General features: G+C 40.6%; 1 protein-coding gene across 3 annotated transcripts in view; it reads right to left on the reverse strand.

The window, feature by feature from the left end:
* The window catches only part of FAM81B (family with sequence similarity 81 member B), a 34,906-nt gene extending 13,185 nt beyond the window's left edge, over positions 1 to 21,721 (reverse strand). For 2 of the 3 annotated variants that reach the window (XM_089493040.1, XM_089493038.1), the window contains exons 1-6: positions 21,637 to 21,721; positions 19,753 to 19,913; positions 18,595 to 18,654; positions 11,486 to 11,744; positions 10,958 to 11,005; positions 2,401 to 2,519 (exon numbers count right to left, since the gene is read on the reverse strand). In XM_089493040.1, coding sequence (XP_089349166.1) covers positions 2,401 to 2,519; positions 10,958 to 11,005; positions 11,486 to 11,744; positions 18,595 to 18,638 — 470 coding nt within the window. In that variant the 5' untranslated portion in view covers positions 18,639 to 18,654; positions 19,753 to 19,913; positions 21,637 to 21,721. The remainder of the gene's footprint in view (positions 1 to 2,400; positions 2,520 to 10,957; positions 11,006 to 11,485; positions 11,745 to 18,594; positions 18,655 to 19,752; positions 19,914 to 21,636) is intronic. The other variant, XM_089493039.1, reaches the window with a different exon arrangement.
* Positions 21,722 to 22,426: the final 705 nt, after the last annotated feature.

Consider the following 22,426-nt stretch of genomic DNA (forward strand, 5'->3'; position numbering starts at 1 on the left):
GAAATAATATCATTCAAATCAGAACAGTTTTTAAAAAAAGAATATTCAACTCAATGCACATATAAATTTACATATAAAAATTTGAGAGGAGGATGAGCAGAGATCAGGGCCTCCAAGTCTACTATCCCCCTTGAGCAACTCTCACGCCCCCCGGGGATCCTGCCCCACCATTTGAGAACCACTGGACTAAAAGACCAACAAGGACACCTTTAAGTTCATGACTCAGTGACAATGAAGTTGGTTTCCATGCCCAATGTAAAATGTTAGTGTTGGCTCTTATAAAGCCCTGGATAATCTGATACAAGTTTAATTGCAAAACATATTGTAGCAATACTGAAGGTTTGTTCTGTGTGCCTTATCCATCTAAGATACAATGACTGGCAACACTGAGTGAGGCCTTTTCAGAACCTATGATATTATTGTGAAGTTCTTGGCTGAAATAGATTTGCTTCACTCCTTTCTTGATAGGTTTCAGATGTTTAAAAAGAATATTTTCTAAAGGGCTTTGGAAATCTGCAATGGTTGAGATGTTGACTTAGCTTTTTGCAGGTACAAAAAGGACTAAAATGCTGGTCCATTTTGAGCCAGCAAAAAGCCAGCTTTTCTCCCATCGCCTCACTTTTGCAGCGCTCCTGCAGCATGAGGTATATAAACGCCATGCCACTGAAGCACCGCAAAGCTGGCCACTGTCAGGCAGGTGGCATGATGCCAACTTGGCATCAGCATCAGAATGTGCATTGTCTAAATGCCACACTCTGACACCACCCCCAAGCCGGAACAAAGGGGCGGTCTGTTTCGCCCCCAGTTTAGGATAAAAATAATGGGCAGTTTTGCCTAACACATTCTATTGCAACTCTTCTTGAGCTGGTGCCTTCTTACCAGTGGACATTATACTAATTTCTGGAAGGCCACAGATTCCTTGTCCCTGCTCTGTTTTCAGGCCTGGGATGAGGGCAAGGAGCCAAAAGGGTCCCCCATACCTGACTTGCTTCCTCTGTGGTCCTTGAAGGACCTGCTCATCTTTCAAAAAGCAACCACTACAGCCATTGGCATTTTCACTCCCAAAAATATGCATGCACCTTTGCATCTTCCCTTCCACAGAAAAAGAAGGAGGGGAGGACAACAGCAACAGTTCCAATGGCCCTCATAGACTGCGGAAAGAAAAAAGAAGTGGATGCAAAGGTTGCTAGAACCACCACCACTATATTCCTCAATTTCTCCTCTTCCTCCCTCTATGGTAGGGCATGAGGGTGGCATGTGGTGTCTGGCCACCTTGACTGGATGATGCCAGGAACCTTGCTCCTGCTCTCTAACCAGCCTAGCAAAGAACTGCCTAGGACCTCTTTGGCTTGTTTGTGCATTATCTTAATTCAATTACTAATTCAGTCAGGACAACACTATATCAGCTCAAATAATTCTAGAGAAATCCACATATATCCTGTTCAGTAGAAGTGCTCAGTATCTGTCTATTTCTTCTTGGATCTTTTCAGCTGGTGCATTTCCAGTGCTGGAAGGAACGCCAGCTCAACATTTCATAAAGAAAAGAGTGATGGCAAGCAATATGCAAAAAGTGCTTTTATAGAGGTATAAATCAGTTCATTGCAGCTAGCTTATCCTAAGAGCAATCACTCATTTTCAGTCCCATTAGAAATGAGCTATTGAAATGCATCTACTAAAGCCAGCCATGGTGCTGCAAAGTCAAGAAGTTGTGCTTAGCTAGAGATTTTTTCATGCTCCCCTCTCTAATTTTTTTTTAAAAAAGAGGTGGAAGAATCATCATTATTCAAGGGAATTAGTTCTTATGATCAAGATCACTGCCTGCTCTGTTAATTATGAAGTACCACAGATTTCAGTGTTTATCCATGTTGTATGTACCTAATGTTGTGTCTCTGTGCCAGCCCAAGACCAATTGTGAAAACCTTATTTTGATATTATTGAAGCAAAAGTGTACATTCAAAATCCACCCTAGCATTGGTACCCTGTAGCAGGTTGGTGCAATTTAGATTTATTTACTTAGAATTATTATTTATTTAGATTTACAGCATGCAAAAATTGAGAATAACAAATTCCATCTGCTTTTCAAAAAGCTTTTAAAAATATATACTTAGCATCAACTTGCCCTACTAGTGGTATTGCCAGTTCAACATTTGTTATAATTTGTGATGCTGGCTTGTTTCAATTGACTGTAGTTATCATTAACCACACTTTGAGTTTAAGATGTAACACTAAAACAACGTCATTCATTACAGAAACAAATGTTTCCAATCTTCTTCTCTCCTCTCAGTGCCTTCACATGTTTCATTCCTGACAAGATAAAATATGCTGTGTGAGTGTAGCTCCTGCCAAGATAGACTTCCACAGTTACAGTTTACACAATTGTTACAATTATACTGAATTTACCTTGCCACTCTCCCACGTAGATCCCCAACTCCCTGCAGGTGTTTAAGGTCCAAGCTCTGCATAGCGAAATTAGTTCCTGATGTCATATCATCTCTGGCTTTTATTTGTCTCTCCAGCTCCTATAATTTTATCAAGATTATAAATAACTGTACTTGTATGTGTTCAGTTTGCTGTTATATAAAAGGGTGCAATCACACATGAACGATCAAATTTTGGAACCAGATGAGTTACTCTTTTGCTACCAATCTCTTTATTAAGAGTATATAAAACAACAAACCACATATTCTAAATAGTCTATTTGTCTAATCTAATTAGAATGTGTTAATGTGTGGAAGCAATTCATTTACCTTACAAAAAGTGTAACAGGTTTCTCAGATTAGTTGTTAATCCAGGATGGAATTTGTCTGTCCCCACATAGCCAGAGCTTCTAATTATTTTTCAAATAACATTTTTATCCAGTTCGTATAGTTCAGAGCCCACAATTATAATTCTCCTTTAATCACCATGGCTGCATTCTATGGAATCTTGGGATTAGTAGTTCAGTGATGCACTAGAGCACTCTGGAATTCTAAATACAGTACCTCTTCCTCAGTTGCAAAATCCAGGATTCCATTGGATTTAGCTAAGGCAATTAAAGTGGAATCATATGCCATAATTGTATATTATAAAAGAAAATCTTGAAAGAGGGTAAGAAGCTGGGAGGCAGTTAAGGACTAAACACATGACATGACGTGTGTCTTTCATGGCAAACAAATCAACACTCAGACCAACAGGATCATCAATGAACTGGATCTGCCAGTTTAGTGGAACTGAAGGTATGAAAGTGTATGAAAATGTGGAATAAGAAGGGTTGTTTTTCTGTCATCCAAAATGGGAGAAAAAAGAATACCATATCTTGAATTAGTGTGAAACTCTGTTACATTTCACTCTCTGTTGACAGAACCTAGTTGAAATTTAAGGTTGCCAAGTCAGGGGCATCCTGGTCCCTGAGACTTTTGGCCCAAAACCTGAGACTAAGGGGATGGGTCCTTGTGATGACATTAAACATGGCACATTAAACGTATATCATAGTTGCTCAGAGTGTGCCATTAAAATAAAAACACAAAATCTAAGAAAGATCTTAGCTAAACGGGGTATATACAGGTCCAGTTGATTTTATTCTCACTTGCTTAGGGAGCCTAGATGGGGAACATTTAAACTAGACTATTAGCTTCAGGACAGAAGAGTTTAAAAACCCTCAGGCCAGTCATTAAAAGACAACTATTGTGGAAATTGGATGGGAATAGACCGATCTGCTGAAGCGTGCAATTTTAAACACAAAGAATTAAGCCTGATGATGATGATGATGGCACAATGACCTTTTGCAGATTGTAAAATGCCAGTAGATATGTATGTAATTATTATACAGCAAAACTTTGACACCTAGCACACCAATAACAATGTCCTTAAGGCAAATAGCTCTGAACATGACTGAATGGGAACAGACTTGCAGAAATAAGTAAGAATCTTAAGCAGAGTTCCTACACAAGAATCCACTCTGTGACATAGATCTAGCTAAGTAAGGAAATCCATTTACACTCAAAGGCAATTTTTCATAGTCTTCCAAACTGAATATTCTGTCCACCCCACTTCACTTCACAGAGTGACAACATATACTCATTTACCTGGGCATAACTCTCACTGAAGTTAATAATAATAATAATAATAATAATGAAGTTTATTTATATTTTCTGCCTCTCCCAAGGATAGAGGCGGGATTACATCTGTAAAAATGATACAATAATACAAAATATGATCGATAAAACACTAATACTGAATTAACCGACATTCCTATTAGTTCTCTAAAATAACAATTCAGCAATTCATCAATTCATCAATAGCCAACAATCATAATCAGGAGTGGAGCAATCGTCATAACCTTTTATATGGAGTCCGGTGGATAAGCCTGCTGGAAGAGATACGCTTTGAGTGCCTTCTTAAAGGCCTCTAAGGTAGTGATAAGACGGATCTCTTCCGGTAGGCTGTTCCATAATTTTGGAACCGCAGCAGTAAATGCCCTATGGGAAGTTGTCATTAACCTAGTGTTATGATGTTCCAATAAATACTTCCCAGATGTTCTAAGTGTGTGGGGCGGATTGTGTAGGGAGAGTGTTCCCACAAGTAACTCGGACCCGAGCCATGTAGAGCTTTAAAGATGATTACCAACACCTTGCACTGTGCCCGGAAGCTAATTGGCAGCCAGTGAAGAGATTTCAACACTGGTGTTATATGGTAAAACCTAGATGTACCGGTGAACTATATGGCTGCCGCATTTTGAATCAATTGAAGCTTCCGAACTTAGTATAAGGGTAGCCCCAAGTATAGCGCATTACAGAAATCTAAACGAGAGATTACCAGTGCATGTACCACTGCTTCAAGGTCCTTTCAGTCCAGGTAGGGACGCAGTTGGCGTATCAACCGAATCTGATACCAGGCACTCCTAGCTTTTGCATCTATTTGAGATGACTACTGCAAAGAGAGATCCAGGAGTATTCCCAAACTGTGAACCTCATCCTTTAGGGGAAGTGTACCCCATCCAGGACTGGTTGACAAAACTCCATCGCAAGTACCTCCGTTTTCTCTGGATTCAGCCTGGGTTTGTTTTCCCTCATCCAGCCCACTACCAACCCAAGGCAGGCATCCAGAGGAGAGATGCCATCCTTAGTCACTGCAACAGTCGGAGACATAGAGAAATAGATTTGGGAATCATCAGCATACTGATGACACCGCCCCGCATGTCTCTGGATGATATCTCCCAGCGGCTTCATGTAAACGTTAAACAGCATGGGGGACAGAATGGCGCCCTGAGGGATGCCATTTGTCAGCTCTCTCTTGGAAGAGCAGCTGTCCTCCAGCCTCACCATCTGGAATCTGCCTTAGAGGTAGGACTGGAGCCACTGGAGCACAGTGTCCTCAATGCCTAATCCCTCAGGCATTCCAGAAAGCCACTGAGATGTCCAAGAGCACCAACATGGTCACATTCCCCCCGTCGATGCCCAGACAGAGATCATCAACTAAGGCGACCATGGCAGTCTCCACTCCGTATCCTGCCCTGAAGCTGGTTTGAAATGGGTCTAGATAATCGGCTTTATCCAATACAGCTTGGAGCTGGAAGGCAACCGCCCTCTCAATCATTTTGCCTAAGAATGGTAAGAGGAAGATTGGCCTATAATTAATTCTCACCAGGGGATCCAGGGAGGGTTTTTTCAAAAGTGGTCTAACAACCACTTCCTTTAGTTTCGATGGAAATCTCCCCTCCCTGAGGGATGCATTAATTATAGATTGTAGTAGTAATTTTGTTGGATTCCCTCCCTGGGTGGTCAACCATGATGGGCAAGGATCGAGGGGGCATGTTGTCTTCCTAACACTTCCAAGAATCTTGTCCACTTCATCAGTATTTACAAACTCAAAGTGATCCAGTCTAACATAATCCACAGAGTCACTGGACACCTCTCTTTCCATTTCTGCTACAATCCCCACATCCAGATCAGCCTTTATATGAGAAATTTTGTCCGCAAAAAAAGTCATTAAAAGCATCACAGCAGGGCTTTAGTTGGTTCCAATAATAAGTTTATGGTGGGAGACGATCGGGTTAACTCTTTAACCACCCTAAATATCTCTGCTGGATGAAACTCTGCGGACGCAATATGTGCAGCATAGAAAGAATTCTTTGCTGCATCTATTGCCACTCCATGAAATCTAAATAGTCTCCATGGTGTGTCTTGTCAGATAAGCGTTGCTGTTTCTGCCAGTGGCACTCTAGTCACTGCACTTCTATGAAGATCTTCTGTGTACCATGGTTTTTTATCTGAAGCCGGCTGGAAAGGATGCTCGTAATAATGTCTATGGCCCTGGTAAGATCATTATTCCAGGTATCAACCAGGGCGTCGACAGAACGCCGTTGTTCCTAACCATAAATCCCTCTAGGGCTTCCTGGAACCTTTTGGGTTCCATCAGTATTCATGGGTGGACTATTCTAATAGGTCCTCCACCCCCGAGGGGGATCTGGGAAGTGGCCTTCAGTCCCACCTTGACCAGAAAGTGATCCATCCATGATAGGGCAGTAGTATGAATTACTTCTGCCCACAGATGTTCCTGATCCGTATGAAGACCACATCGAGTGTATTACCAGCACAATGTGTTGGACCTGAGACTATTTGGGACAGGCCCATGGCAGTCATGGAAGCCGTGTACTCCTGAGCTGTACCTGTCAGATCTAATAAGCTGGACTTGGAGGTGATGTTGAGATCCCCCACGACAAGCAGCCTCGGAGACTCCAACACCAGCTCCAAGACCAGCTGTGTCAGCTCAGCCAGGGAGTCTGTTAAGCTACGGGGTGGACGGTATGCCAACAGAATCCCCAGATTGTCCCTAGCCTTCAGAGTCAGGTAAATACACTTGATGTGGTCCGCTTTCTGGATAGGTTTCCTAGTCAGGGTGAAGAGAGATTTTAGGACCAAGGGCACTCCCCACCCTGCCCACTTTCCTTCACCTATTCCTTAACAGCATACCTGGCTGGGAGAGCCTTAGCCCAGGTCACACTGCTATCGTCTCCCAGCCGGGTTTCTATAAAGCAAGCCTAATGGGGTTTATACTTGAAGCGACACATACCAGCCAGCATGGTTTAGTGGTTTAAGCACTGGATTATGTCTCTGGAGAATAGTGTTCAAATCCAAGCTCAGCCACGTAAAGCCACTGGATGACTTTAGGCAAGTTACACTCTCTCAACCTCAAAGGATGGCAATGGTTCTAGGTTCACCTTAAAGTTGCCATAAGATGGAAATGACTTGAAGCCACAACAACAATAAAAATGCTATGTAAACCTAAAGGTAGAGTAGATAAATCATGAATAGAGGTGGAGTGGTCTTTTCCCAAGGCAGGAAACCATTGCTTCCTATAGCAATATAAAAATAAAAGGCTCTGTGTGGCTCATTCACCTAGCAAGACACACTTAGGTCCATGCGTATTTCACAGCCATAGCTAAAGTTATCTGCCAGGTTTAGATTATAAGAAAATTGCCAGAATGTTAAGATACTTGGGTGAGGGCTACTTTTCAGTCTCACCACTATCACAAGTTTGTTGGTGAGAACATGGGAGAGCGCTTTCTTGGTGTCTGCTCCCAAGATATGGAATTCCACAAGGGGCTAGGCTAGACCCCTTTCTCCTCTCCTTTTTCTGGCAAGCAAAGACCTTTCCAGTCAAAAAGGGTGTTTAATGATTAATTAGCTGTAGGATGTCATTTAACTTTAAGATTATTATTATGTGTTTAAATGAATTTACACTTTTTAAAAAAATCAATGACATTTTACTATGATATGTGTTTTTCTTCTTTTAGCATTTTTGCTAGTTACCTTGAGTCCCACTCCAGGAAAAATATGGGATGCAAATAAATAAATAAATAAATAAATAAATAAATAAATAAATAACCAACCAACCAACCAACCAACCCACCCACCCCCAGAATCTCCCTGCTAGTATTGCCAGCAGCTATGCTGGCTGGAACATGGAATTGTAGTTGAAACAGGTAGCTTTTCTAAGCTCTGGTCTAAAGGGATCACAAAAATTCTGCTGTTGTTTCTTTTCTCACTTCGGCTGTGCGTTGACCACCTCAGAACAAAATTCTGACACTGCTCTTCTCTCTCTGAATCCATGGGAGAAGGGAAGAAAACCTTGTCTTCTTTTCTGCATTCCACTCTTTCTAAGTGATTATTATTTCATGAATGTAATTGAGCTAATACTGATAAGACCCTTTAAAGGCTTTTTAATTATGATTCTCCTCATAATTTCAAACCCAGACTAAAATGTCTCTGCCTTACTAATATTATTGTTATTTCTATAAAGTTAGTGGTGATTGGTTTGTGCTGCTGCTTCCCAAGCTGAGAAACCCATTAGGATTTTACAACACTTCTCCTCCATTTACCTCTTCATGCTGAGTCTCATCGCTAATGCTTTCCTCCCTATACTGGTGATGACTCTGAGTACAGGGCTGTTAACATACACTCTCCCTAGTGGCTTTCTCTGCCAAGACCCCAAATTATTCATCGTTATTATGTCAGCCTTACATCCCCATGCAAGAGCAGCTGATTAAGAACCACCTTTGTGAAAGGAAATACAGTATTTAATTACTGTGATGGGATTTTTAAAAGCTGATGTATATCTGTGTGAGAGAAATAAATCTCTAGCTTTGTGGATGTCTGACCACGAAAACTGCCCCCTGCTCCTCTTTCCTCCTCATTCTCATACACAACACTGGTGCAAACAAAGAGGATCAAAGCAAGAGTTAAGGCAGGGAGGACCAGAAGAGTGGTAGTGAGGTCCCAGATTGAAGGTTCCTTGCTCTGCTAATCAAAAGGCATTTTTTCTCCTTAACAGATATTCTTTTGTTGTTGTGTGCCTTCAAGTTGCTTCTGACTTATGTCAACCCTAAGGCAAACCTGTCATGGGGTTTTGTTCAGTCGGGTTTGCTTTTATGTTCTTCTTCCTCATACCACTACACCATGCTGTAGTTTGGTGGGAAATGGAAGAAACAGAGGGAAAGCGCAGGATAGTTACAAGTGGTTTTCTGTAAAATGCTTTGAATAGGGCTAGGCAATAGCACATCAAAGGCCTTGTCTGGAAACACAATGAAAGCTATTCTACACATTTTGCACAGGACAAGGTGGTAGAATTCTGGACTTTCCTAATTTTGGACTACAGGTGTGTGTATGTGTGCGCACACATGCATGCATGCATACCAGAGCTTTTGGGGGACAATAATATCCAAACCCATAGTCCAAAAAAAAGTAATTTTCCAAACTCTGGTGTTTGCACATGGTGATCATTTTGGATGTTCCTGTACACAATATTCTCCTGGGTGTAGTAAACTACCGTATCAGAATGAGAAATTCAGTACACAGATGGAGGTTCTAATGTGCACTCTGAGTTAATATAGTCCATAATTCCAGTGCGTCATTTTGCATGTGCATAGCAACTCTGAGTTTTCAGAATCCCTCACAAGGGGCAGAGTCACCCCAGTCCGCAAATGTTGCAGAAGTGCCTTCAGCATTAAACTAGATGATGTACTTGGATGATGTGATGTGCATAGTACATTTTTAGAAGATTTACTCCCTCAAGTGTTGAAAGACCTCTGATTGTAATAGTATGTGAATTTAACACATGCACACCCAATTTTCTAGAATGGGTATACTCACACTTCTATTTTAATGATATTTGAATTTATTCTGGTCAGAGAAGGGTTACATTTTTTGCTTTACAATAGCAGAATATCTTAATCATTTTTGTTTATTTGTTTTTTGAGGCACCTGTCTGCATCTACTGAATTATATGAACATTTCTTGGCTATGTGAAGTCGAAGGCTTTCATGGCCAGCATCCATAGTTTTTTGTGGGGTTTTTTGGACTATGTGGCCATGTTCTAGAAGAGTTTCTTTCTGACTTTTCACCAGCATCTGTGGTTGGCATCTTCAGAGAGAAGTCTGCCCTCCCCATAGGCAGGGGATCCGTTCTGAACACCACCACCTCACATATGAGAAAAAGAGTGTATGCTCAAGCCTCATAGAAGATAATGGGGTGCATGCTTGCAGTGGTGCACAGGGCATGAAGTGCAGGTATGCACCCCATTATTTCTGCCGGGGCTTGCCTTCCACGTAAGCTCAAAGCCATGGAAGGCAAGCCCACTTATAGGGAGGGCTGACTGTATATATCCAAAATCCCAAACACTTCTGGTTCATGCATTTTGGATAAAGGAGTTATATTTTCCTAAAAAAATCTGTATCATTTTAAATGTGTGAGAATGAAACTTAAATATATTTCAGATATTTTAACTTTGAATTTTGTGTATTTTTAATCCAGTTCCTATTTATATGTGACCTTTACCTTTGCCTTTATACAGTGCTGTTGATGAAATACCAGTGTCTGAAACATGTCAAGCCAGAAATAAAATGTTTTCATGGGCCCTCGATAGATGGGCCCCTTAGCACGTCCTGGCGATGTGCTAGGGTTGTCTTGGGGCACCATTTCCTGACGCTCCACAGTCCTAGGACATCACCAGGATGTCATTGTCCAGATGGGCATGTGTGGCAGTGATGTGCTCGTGCTGCTGCAGGCAGTTTGCAGCGGCGCTAAAAGGAGCCACTTTTCAGCGCTCCTTTTCTTTCCGTGTAGCTGCGCTGCACATTTTGGTTGCTGCATGAGGCTATGCAGAAAAGAGAGGCGGCTCCCGGATGTCTCTTTCTGGCGGTCTATATCCCGCCATTCTCAGCTTCTAGAGTTCTCTGTTTTATCCATCTCAGGTAGGGAAAGACCTGTGCATGTCATAGCACATGATTTTCCTCACCTACATATTATAAACTTAGCATGCTTTATTTTGTGATTAGAGGTCAGGTGCTCACATGATTTACAAATCTGATTGCTCAAGTGATTGTTTCTGAGGAAATCCCTTTATCAGAGAAAAAACAGATTTACTGTTGGGAATATACATTTGCCTTCATGTTTGCTTTGACAGGAGAATTATCACCTACGTAGTTTTTGAAAGATAGTTCCACTTTCAGAGCATAGCTCCTTGTATCCTGAGGACAAAGAAAATGGATTCAAAATTCAATTTCTTGATTGTCAACTGAAAATGCCCTTGAGCTAAACAAGTTTGTGGGTAGTGAAGCCGGCATGTACCATTTCTGAACACATCTGTAACCTACAGAAGGTTCAGGCACAAGTTATGCATGAGTCAGGTTATTCTAACCCACATCTCTGATGCTGTTGTTAATTTGGGGTGGGGGTAGGGAGACACATCTGTGCTACAAGTCAGAATCCATCCTTTGAGGATTTGCCTGTCCCAAAGGTGAGACCTCCAGGTACTTTGCATTCAGGACATAAGGCAGATGCTGACAGCTAGCTGGCTAGACTTGCTGCCTCCTGGGGAGATCAAAGCTATACATATTTTATAAGTAACTTAATATTAAGCAAACCTAACTGGAGGTGGAAAAGACATTCCTGCTGAATAAACTAGAGGTTTAACAAATTGCCTGCAATACCAAACACTGAAATAGTACCTCTATATCATGGCTCAGCTTTTTAACTATGCTTGTGATAGTATGTATGTGGTTCTCCAGTAGCTGGCGTGCTGCTGTCTCTCCTTGATAAAAGCCTTTATTTCCCTGAAGGTAAGAAACAATGCCATCTTTGATTCGAAAGGCCTGATCTAGAAGAACAGTGGTGGTCCTTTCCTGGTTGGACATCCGGTCTTCAAGGGCATTCACTCTGCTTCCAGAAACGTTGGGAATTGCAGGCAGGAAAGGCTGGCTGGGAATCCTGTCCAATAAGGAACCATATAGGTTTAAAGGATACAGACTTACAGGTAAACCATATACTACCATGTCCAGATACAGGAACAAAATAGTTCAAATCAGTTAAGTTACATTTTAAGTTGTAAATTGATTAATTTATCTATTAAGTTGGAAACTGGAGTGCAATTCCTCCAACTGACTTTTAGGTATCAGTTAGAATAAATAGAATCCTACCCAAATACTGAAATAATTAGCTACAAATCTTGGAATAACTAGAATCATGTAACTTCTTATAACCAGAATGAAAATGACTGTCAAGTCTGAATCACATTGCACATTTACATACCCTGTGCTTCTTTCTGGAGATTTATTTTGTCAATGCAAACCTTTATTGATGGAACAATCTAAAAAACTGTTCATAACTGAAACATGATGGATATCCTTGATACATCTATCTCTGTTAAAAATGCTGAATAGCTCTTGCTGTGACATATGATGCAGCTCAGGGTTGCTGGAAATGGCATTTTTAAAGACATATCAGAAACTTTTCAAATTGCTATTTTCCCAGTTGGAGATTATTCACTGGTCTGTATTTTTCTGAGAAGCACCAATGTGATTCAAGAGCAACTTTAGATAGAAATATATTAAAATGAACCATGGTATTACAAAGAACCTATGTCTATGTGGGAATGGTGCTAAAAATTTGTCCCAGTTCATGGTGTGTTCTTTTCTCATAGTAGTAATACATAAGAGACTGTTTAAATTGAAAGGTCTATCTCCTCTAGAATTAACACGAGATCTAAATACACTACTGTACAAGCTCTAAGCTAAGCAGACATCTGGCCCTTCAGGTAAAGTACACTGTCCACTGGGGGGAAAAAATTAGAACAGTTGCTGTCATGGATAATGGAAGGTACTTCTGCTCATGCAGTTAAAGGCCATCACAATTAATTCATTGCCGCTACCACCTGCCACTCAGGTTCAGACTCTGTGTCACATCTCCTGGTATTCAAGAGTATCCCCTGGTCCTCGATAACACCTTTTCAGAGTTATAACAGGATACAGGAAGAAAGATGTGGGGAACTCTGTTTCACAAATAGAACACTGTTTGTAGCACTCTGATTAAACAAAGCATTGTTGTTAGCTATACAATACTCTTTTACTAGTTACAGAACTAAAAAGATTTAATTACAGTTTAGCATGAACCAAGAGTCATGGGTTAGTGATAGTGCATGTGTGCTTTGATGAAGATGGTTCATTGCCCACTATTCCCAGGTAGAGAGGATAAGGTCTGCCACCTCAAACCCTGTAAAAACACTGCCAGTGAATAGGGCACAGGTTGGAATTGTGCAGCCATCCAGATATTGTTGAACTGCAACTCCCTGGCCACTTGTTGCACTGCTGGGAATTGCAGTGCAACAACATCTGGGGTGCTATATAATTATCACCCCTGATGTAGATGATATTGAGGTACACAGACTCGTAATCTGACATAGTATAACATTGCTTCCTGTGTTTTCATCCTCCACCCCTTGATAGTAACATATTTCTAAGAGGTATGCCCTGTAAATAGTGTGAAAAGAGAATACAAATTTAAAAATTAATAAACATAATGTAGAAATAAATGTTCAGAGCAGACAAATGGATATACCCATTAAGGACTGTATCAAGAGTCTGAAAGAAGTTTTCAAAAATTAGTGAGATTTGGTTATTAGGTCTTACCTTTTTTGTTTCACTGTTCACTTAGCAACTACAATTTCATTAGCTATGCACTATTTTTTCTTTCTGTGGTACATGAATGAATTTTCAATATGGAGTGCAGAATTGTTCATTTGTTGTTTATATGTTATATTAAACATATCATTAAAAAGTATCTCTCCACAGGGAGCTAATGAAGTGGGATCTAGTTCATTCACACCTCATTTGTCCTGACGAATGCTTTGTGAATGGTTTGCCAATCACATTTTTTTTTAAACGTAAAACTATAATAATGATGGCACATCATTATTATGGCACACCCATCACTGCTGAAATCTATCGTCGCAAGAGGTGGCACAAAAAGAGAAATAGATCACACCATCCCCTGCCATTTTTGACTTCAAATGTGCTTATCACACTAGTCAGTTGTTTCAGTAATTGCTTTACTTGTACTCATTAAGCTGTAATAATGCCATTACAGCATGACATCATGACTATTACTTTAAAAATAAAATAATTTTTAAAAAGTAAAGCTGTGTTAAGTTACATTGTGGTATGTGATACCACAGGAAAACAGTGGTGAAATCTGAGATTTCTCTGAAGGTGCCAGTCACAGATGCTGGCGAAACGTCAGGAAGAAAATTTTCTAGAACATGGCCACATAGCCTCAAAAAAGCACAAAAAACCATGGATGCTGGCCATGAAAGCCTTCGACTTCACACTGGTGAAATCTTTGGAAAACATCTTCATGCAGTAAACCATATGAATAGTGCCTTTCAATGACAGTTCAGTACAGCAGTGTTATTGCACTATAACAGCAAATCATTTATATTAAAAAATAACCAGGAAAAATCTGGAAAGGGTATCAAGAATGTACACTGCAGAAAACACAGATATTCCTTTGGGAAATCTTAACCTCCCCATTGCTGAGGATTTTTTTGGGGGAATCCCCAAAGGGGGACAACCAGATCAGGGATTTTAAAAGGATGATGCACTGTTTTAATTGCACTACTTTTTATCATTTTAAGAGGATGATAAATGATGTCCATGAAAAAAGAGGGTTACATCTTGCTGGAGAAAAGAGCAAAGATAAATGATAAAGATTGGGGCTTTTGATTAAACTATATCGTATATTAGACTTTTTAAAACAACAATCTGCCTGAAAATTGGAATGAAATCCCCTTCTGAAAATAACTTCAACTAGACAAAAAGATTTTCTGAATAGTCATTTCAGCAATTAAATGTTGTCTCTCCAAAGAAGAATAAATCACAGTGGCTTGATGGTTTATTAGCAGAATATGATAAAACACCCATAATGTGTGTGTCTGGATCTGAAAGTGAAACAATGAATATTAACAGCCCTAATAAAATGTGCCCTTCCGCAATAGCCTGTCTGTCTGTGAGCATGATGTCAGGCTGGCAGAACAGTGCCAAATCACATTAATTTTTCAGGGCCCCTGATCCTAACATCACATTGAATGAACACATGGCTCCAAAGCTCCAAGCCCTTAATATGGCTGGAAACTATATGGCTCATATAATTTCACCCCAGCATGACCCAATTGCAGTTGGAGTGCCATAAGACAAATTATTTATGATGCCGATTCGTTTATGTGTGTTAGAGGCAACAAACAGAGCTGTTAAACTGAGTTGGGCCTACATGCATGTCATGTGTACATCATACCCAAGATCCTGGGAATGAGGGACATGAGTTCTGAAAATCTGTCAAACTGATATATATATCTTTTCTAGTGCTGCTTTTCTGCCAGAGCAGCAGGAAGTAAAGGCAAATTAATTGCCTTCAACATCTGGAAAGGTGAGCTGCCTCCTGCAAACAGCAACTTTATTGGATTCTCATCTTATCAGAAACACTGTAGCCTCAACACATCCAGACTGGCAAATCCTTTATTTGCTTTCAAAAATTTCCTTGATTTTTATTGTCCACTTGTAAAAATCTCCACAAGGTTGCCACAAAGAAACCCAATACTGTTGCAGCACCTTAAAGATTAACCATTTTATTATGGCATCTGCTTCCACAAAAGCTTCTGCCATAGTAAATTGGTTGGTCTATAAGCTGTCACAAGACACTCTTGCTTTTGCTTGACTGTACTAATTACACTCCCTTGGGAAAAGTGTGAGGGCATCAGTCAAAATGAATTCATACAGTAGAGGATAAATCATTTATGCTTGTTGACCTTGTGAAATCTCTGCCCAAGGAAAATGTAAATGATAACCTGCTGTAACAACCTTGCAGCCTGAAAAGGGACCTCCAGGAAAAAAAATTAAGTCTGTACCTTTTACCATAGCTCTGCTTTTTTTTTTTCTTGTTCTCAATGCTATCTATTTGGAACCATGCTATGATTAATATCTTCTGGTAGCATAATTCTACAAGGATGGTCTTAAATGCTGCATTATGCATTTTTTGTGTGAAAAAAAATCAAATTTTAATCAGACACATTCAAGCACTAAACCTTATTTCTGAAGACTATGTCATACTCATAGAATTATATAAACATAGAATCATAGAGCTGAAAGAGACCACAAAGGCCATACAGTTCAATCCCTGCCATGGAAGAACACACAATCAAAGCACTTCTGACAGATGGTCATCCAGTCTCTGTTTAAAAACCTTCAAAAAGGAGACTCTACTATACTCAGAGGCATTGTATTCCATTGTCAAACAGCTCTTACTGCCAGGAAGTTCTTCCTAATATTTAGATGCAATCTCTTTTCCTGTAGCTTGAATCCATTACTCTATCTCCTAGTCTCTGGAGTGGCTGAAAACAACCCTGCTCCATCCTCAATATGCATGTTTATGTTGTGTGCCATCAAGTCATTTCCAACTTATGGCGACCCTAAGACAAATCTGTCATGGGATTTTCTTGGCAAGATTTGTTCAGAGGAGATCTGCCTTTGCCTTCCCCTGAGGCTCAGAACATGGGACCTGCCCAAGGTTATCCAGTGGGTTGGCAAAGGTGGGGATCAAACCCTGATCTCCAGAGTCATACTCCAACTCTCAAATCATGACATTCTTTCAAATATTGAAACATGGCTAACATGTCACCCCCTAACCTTCTCTTCTCTAGGCTAAACATACCCATCTCCCTAAGCTGGTCCTCATAGGGCATGGTTTCCAGACCTTTCACTACTTGCCAAAAGAGTTGCAGAGAGATCCTGATATTTGTTGGAAGCCAAACTCTGCCAAAACCTCAAGGTCTAGCAAATTACTCACTTGCCTGCAAGACAATTTCATTGTCCAAAAGGTGGAAGTGGCAACAAGGGGGTCAGCTATTTTAGATCTGATCCTAACCAACAAGGATGACTTGGTTAATGGGGTGCAAGTGGTGAAATCCTTAGGTGGGAGTGACCATGTTCTCCTGGAGTTTGTTATACAGTGGAAAGGAGAAGCCAGGCATAGTCAGACACACATTCTAGATTTTAGGAAAGCTGATTGCAGTAAACTTAGGGAAATACTGGAGGTGATCCTGCGGTCAGGAAAACTAAAAGAAAAGGGAGTTCAGAATGGATGGGAATTTCTCAAAAGGGAGATACTGAAGCTACAATATCAAACTGTTCCAAAGAGGAGGAAAAATGGGAGGTGCCTCAAGAAACTGGGATGGATGACTAAAGAACTTTCAACTGAACTGAGTTTTAAATGAGAGATGTCTAAGAAATGGAAAAGGGGGGAAATCACCAAAGAGGAATTCAAACAAATTGCTAGCACATGTAGTCAGAAAAGCTAAAGCACAGAATGATCTCAGGCTTGCTACAGAGATAAAGAACAATAAAAAGTGCTTTTGGGGATATGTCTGTAGGAAAGGGAAGAAGAAGGAAATGATATATTTACTGTATGGAGAAGATGGTGAAATGCTAACAAGGGATAGAGAAAAGACAGAACTACTCAACACCTTCATTGCCTCAGTCTTCTCACAAAAGGAAAAGGGTGCTGAGACTGAGGAAAATGGAGAAGAGGACACAATAGGGGAAATGTAGTACAGAATAAGTAAAGTACAGGAATGTCTGCTTAATCTAAATGAATTTTAGGCCCGTTACAAACGGGCATAAAGTACGTCCTGGGGACATACTAGGGTTAGGGAAAGCTAATAAGTTTCAAGTGAGAGAAGCTGAGGCCTTTAAAAAGACCTCCAGCTGCAAACATTCTTTGCAGTCAACAACCAGTCTTGCAGCCTTGTTGTTCCTGCATTCCTTGCTCTTGGATTCAAGTTGACTTGTAACTATGCTCTTGCCTCTGCCCTTTGCTGTGACTGACTGACTGGTATTATGTGACCCTTGGATTGGACTCTGGGGTACTCCTTTGTCTATTCCTCTGCTGTGCTGCCCTCAGTGGAGGTAAACAGGACACTTGTGGTCTCTTCCAACTCTACAGTTCTATGATTCTATGAGACCCCTGAAGGCTTGTTGCATTGCATGTTGCCTAGAAAAGTAAATGTGAGAAAGTTCAGAAAGGCAATTAAGAGGGTCGAGACAGTCAATGGAAGGACTGGAATGTGCCTTTTGGAAAACGGTCAAATGGGAAAGGGGAGACCAAATGCATAATCCCCTCCCCAACCCATGTCTGGAGGTGAAATGAAAGCAGCCCTTTAAAGATGCCAGATATTATGCATAAATTTTAGGTCTTGCCTTAACATTAGGCAGACTGAAGTAAGCACCTCAGGCAGCAGAGTTTGGGTGTAATGAAAGGGCAGAAAAATATTTCTTATTTTCTGCCAGAGATTGGAAAAGGCCTTTGTGGAATTTCCTTCCCACCCAATATGCCGGAACTTGTTAAGCACGGGGTATTAAGCACACTGCAGATATGTGTGTGTGTTGAGGGGGTTGGATTGACTGGTGAACCTCGGGTAAGAAAAAAAGCATACCTGGGCCAACTTCATAGTTGTTTATAAGAACTGAATTATAGGTTTGTATGCATGGTCTGCCAAGAACCTGAGCACCTGATGGCATGGCAGATGGAACTTTCTTTGTTGCTGGTTATGGATCACACCCTGGAGAAAACTGAAATGGTTATTTGAGCACAACTGTTTAAATAAATAGCCCATAGCCCTGGCAAATGCATTCCCTATAACAGTGGTCATTGCAACAAGTCAGCCTGGGTTACATTTTCTGTCAGATGAATTCTACACCCTGCTAACTGAAAAGCTAAGGAATATCTGACTTACTTGTCAAGGTGTTTAACCAGCTCTGTATTGTTCTCTGCTGACATCTTTTTCTGAGGTACTCTGGAAGAAGGGCCAGAAAATATTATTAATCAAAGGCTTTGGGTTTAAGGAAACCATAATAAACCACATGCAGACAACTTACTGAATCATGCCTTCACATTACTGAATGGCTTTCTGACCATATATCAACTTTAAAGAAAACTAAATCTTTTACATATAATGAACACCACATAGAAAGATGTTGTTATTGCTTGTGTATGGCATCTGCTAATATGGTGGTAGGAAATGAATCATCTAGTAAATCACAAAGTTACACGCCTTAAACAGTACGCTTTCTGAACAGGGAGCATGATACTATGCCATAGATATGAGGTTCTCAAACTTTCATGCACTGTCTTTTTGACTTCAGCTTCAACTCTCAGAAGTCACAGCCAGCTTGGATTTTAAGAGCTGGAGTCCAAAACTTCTGGAGGACTAATGAGTGAGCTGCCTTGGGTCCCTCATGGGATGAAGGTGGCATACAAATGAAATGAAATGAAATGAAATGATGAGGGCCATTGTCCTTGAATACCCTTCCCCAGTCTGTTGCCCTGTAGATGTGCCTTTTATTTCCCATGCTAGCTGGGGATAATGAGATCTGTACTTTGAACACAGGTGAGATTTGTACTCCCAACACTGGAAGGCAGCAGACTGAAGAACTCTATCTAGAACACTGTCTTAGCATTTTATTGTTTATTTATATATTGCCATCTATGTAGGTGGTGCTCTGATGGAACTATTATCAATATTTTGGTTATCAAACTATGACAATTATTGATGCCATATGGATAACTACAAAAATATAGTGGAAAATAAGACCATAATCCAGTGTTCCACACTCCCTTTACATTTTTTCCATAGGTATTCTATAGAGATACTTGTCGAAGAGTTTAAAATGGGTTTGCAACTCAAACCTTCTAAATGTTTATGGCCTACAGCTCACATAAGCCCTAGTCAGTATAGGCAATGGAGAGAAACAATGGGTGCTGCAGTTGCAGGGCCACAGTTGCCCATCCCAGTTTAAAATAATGAACATGACAATTTTTAAAATGCAATTAGTATCATGAGGATGGAAAAACAAAGTAAGAGTTAGAAAATAGTTTAATTAGTCTGTCTTACCTCAGACCAAAGAGATGTAGTATACACACAGTTTTGTACTTATGTGCTCAGGTTGTTATCCATCTTTGAAATATGCTTAGAACTTGTATCACTGTTTTCAAGGTGATGCCATGAGGTCACCATGCCATATCCAGGGTTCTTAACAGTATGCAGAACTTGTGCTTTTTTAAAAAAAAAAAAACAACAACAAAATAGTAGTATGGTTATCTTTAACTTACAAGATGGAGAATCAGATCTGATTTTTAACAATACTATTAGATATCTGACACTCCTCACTGCATGTTTATGTGTACAGCACATAAAGAGGCTGCTTTGAGGTTCAATACTGGCATAGTTTTCTCATCGGCTTAGGCGGGTTACAGACCGCCCGTTTGGGGCAGCCTGTAACCGGCCCTTTCCCCGCTGGATCGGGGCCTCAGCTGCCAGAATGGCAGCCTCTGAGGCCCCGATCCGCTGCTTTCCAGGCTGCGGGGAAATGGCAAAAGGCTGCTTCCCCGTGGCCTGGAAAGGGGTGTCCTTGGGGCTTCATGCCCCAAGGACACCCAACGGCGGCAGGGACACAGAGAAAGGGGCCACTTGGCCCCTTTCTCCTTTGCGTCGCTGGCGCAGCTGTCTAAAGGCTGCACCAGCGACGCAAATCCTTCTGGCGCTGCGGAAAGGGCGCTCTATGCGCCCTGGCACGGCACCAGTACGTCACAACCACACCACCTTGTTTGGAGGTGACACGGTGGTGACGTAGCAATGGCGGCCCCCATGTGGAATGGGTGCCGCCATTTTGTATGGACTGGGTCCGTATTAGGGTTAGAGGCGTCCGGAAGGGACGCCCCTTTCTAACCCTAATACGGACCCAGTCCGTACTTTATGCCCGTTTGTAACGGGCCCATGTTACATTTAATCTCCTACAAGCCTTCATGTCCTTTGCATTTTCTCTCAATGTAGCTATTTTAATAAACCTGCACCACACTCACACAAAATACATGCACACCCCTTAATGGGATGTCTATTAAAGCCTTTATTTTCAATGTGATTTCCTACCCTTATAACATCTGAAACAAGATAAAATGCATTAATGTTTCATTGCTAAAGTCTGGAAGAACACCTAACTTTCTTTTCAAGACAGCCCTCTTGCCCCGAGATTTACCCCCTAACTGAGTCCAATAAGAGAGGGTCTAGGGCCCAAATACCTGGGAACCAAACATACAATGACATTATATGTGATAAAAATAGCAATTGCCAACAAGCAATTCCAGCAGTCTCCAGAGCAATTAGCATACATTTTTAAACACTTGTCACATATGTGATACTGATACCAATGGTACAAAATGTAGTTGAAATGTAATTTGCAACGAGAGGCCTAATGTCTACTTAAGACCAAGACTACATATATAATTCCAACAATTTTCAGTGACACTCATTATCCCACTTAGGTTAAGTAAAAATTTCAGTTTGTTAAGACAATAGAAAAGAAATTAAATCAACTAAATTGCCTTACTTTTGCTATAATTTCATGAAACACAAACCTAGACCAAGAGGAACAGAAACACATTCAAGCAATATAATGTGTGATATGCTTGTAATGCACAACAGTTTTGCCTTTTCAGGCTGTGGATTATGATTATTCCCTCTTCTGCACTTGAGTGCATCTCTTCCTTGAGAATCATAATAGAGCTATAAACTGAGCATTTACCTTGACTCTGATACCTTTGCTCTGCCTTTTATTTTTAAAGAACTTTCACACAGTTCTATTAATATTCTCAATTACATAACAACCCAACTCCAAGTCTGGATCTCTGTGGTGCCCAACATGCATATCAACTGTTGCTACTTATTGTTTTTGTTTTGCCTAGTAGCTTGCTAAAAACATCAAAGAAAAACTAGCAATACCTGATTATAAACCTCTTGGAGGAGTTACTGTACTTGATTTTAAGTGAAAAATCAAAAAAGCCAAGTTCTGCAAGGCTGCGTTTTACCCTCCATCTGTCATGAAGTGCAGCAGATTGGTTCCACAAGACTTAACACTCTTGTCACCAAGATACTTTTGTTTACTTCAGTCTCTAGGCAACTAAAATGCCTCCTTTCAGACACAGAAATGTGCAGGATAGCTAGGAGCTGGATCATATGTTTTAATATATTTGTTGTTAATTCCATACCTTTTTTTAAAATTAAACTCATTCACCTTCTCAGAACAGAATGTTGTGTCATTAATCCAAATCCAGAATGTTTATGTGAACCTCTATTACATCAGCTGTGTGGGTTTAAGAGGTAAACCAAAGACCCATTATACATAAGCCATTTTGGGCTGCATCTGCACTGACACCACTTTAACTGACATGGCTCAATGCTATGGAATCCTGGGATTTGTAGTTTGTTGTGGTACCACAGCTCTCTGCTAGAGAAGGCTAAATATCTCACAAAACCACAAATCCCAGAATTCCACAGCATTGATCAATATCAGTTAAAGTGGTGTCATGCTGCATTATTACTGCAGTGCAGATGTAAACTTAGTGTCTAGAAGCAGCTTAATAATTTTGCAGCTGAAGTCTCTTTGAGTGATTCTGCCAGGGCCAGAAACAAGCTAAGTGAATCAGTATCCAATAACCAGTAGCACCTGGTAGCTTTCATGATAGAACAGTGGAATGGTGGATCTGCTCCAGATTTTGATCCCAGAGCCCAG

The sequence above is a fragment of the Sceloporus occidentalis genome, unplaced genomic scaffold (genome assembly GCF_023333645.1).
Source record: "Sceloporus occidentalis isolate IW3139 unplaced genomic scaffold, rSceOcc1.0.p SCAF_1, whole genome shotgun sequence".
NCBI classification, from domain to species: Eukaryota; Metazoa; Chordata; class Lepidosauria; order Squamata; family Phrynosomatidae; genus Sceloporus; species Sceloporus occidentalis.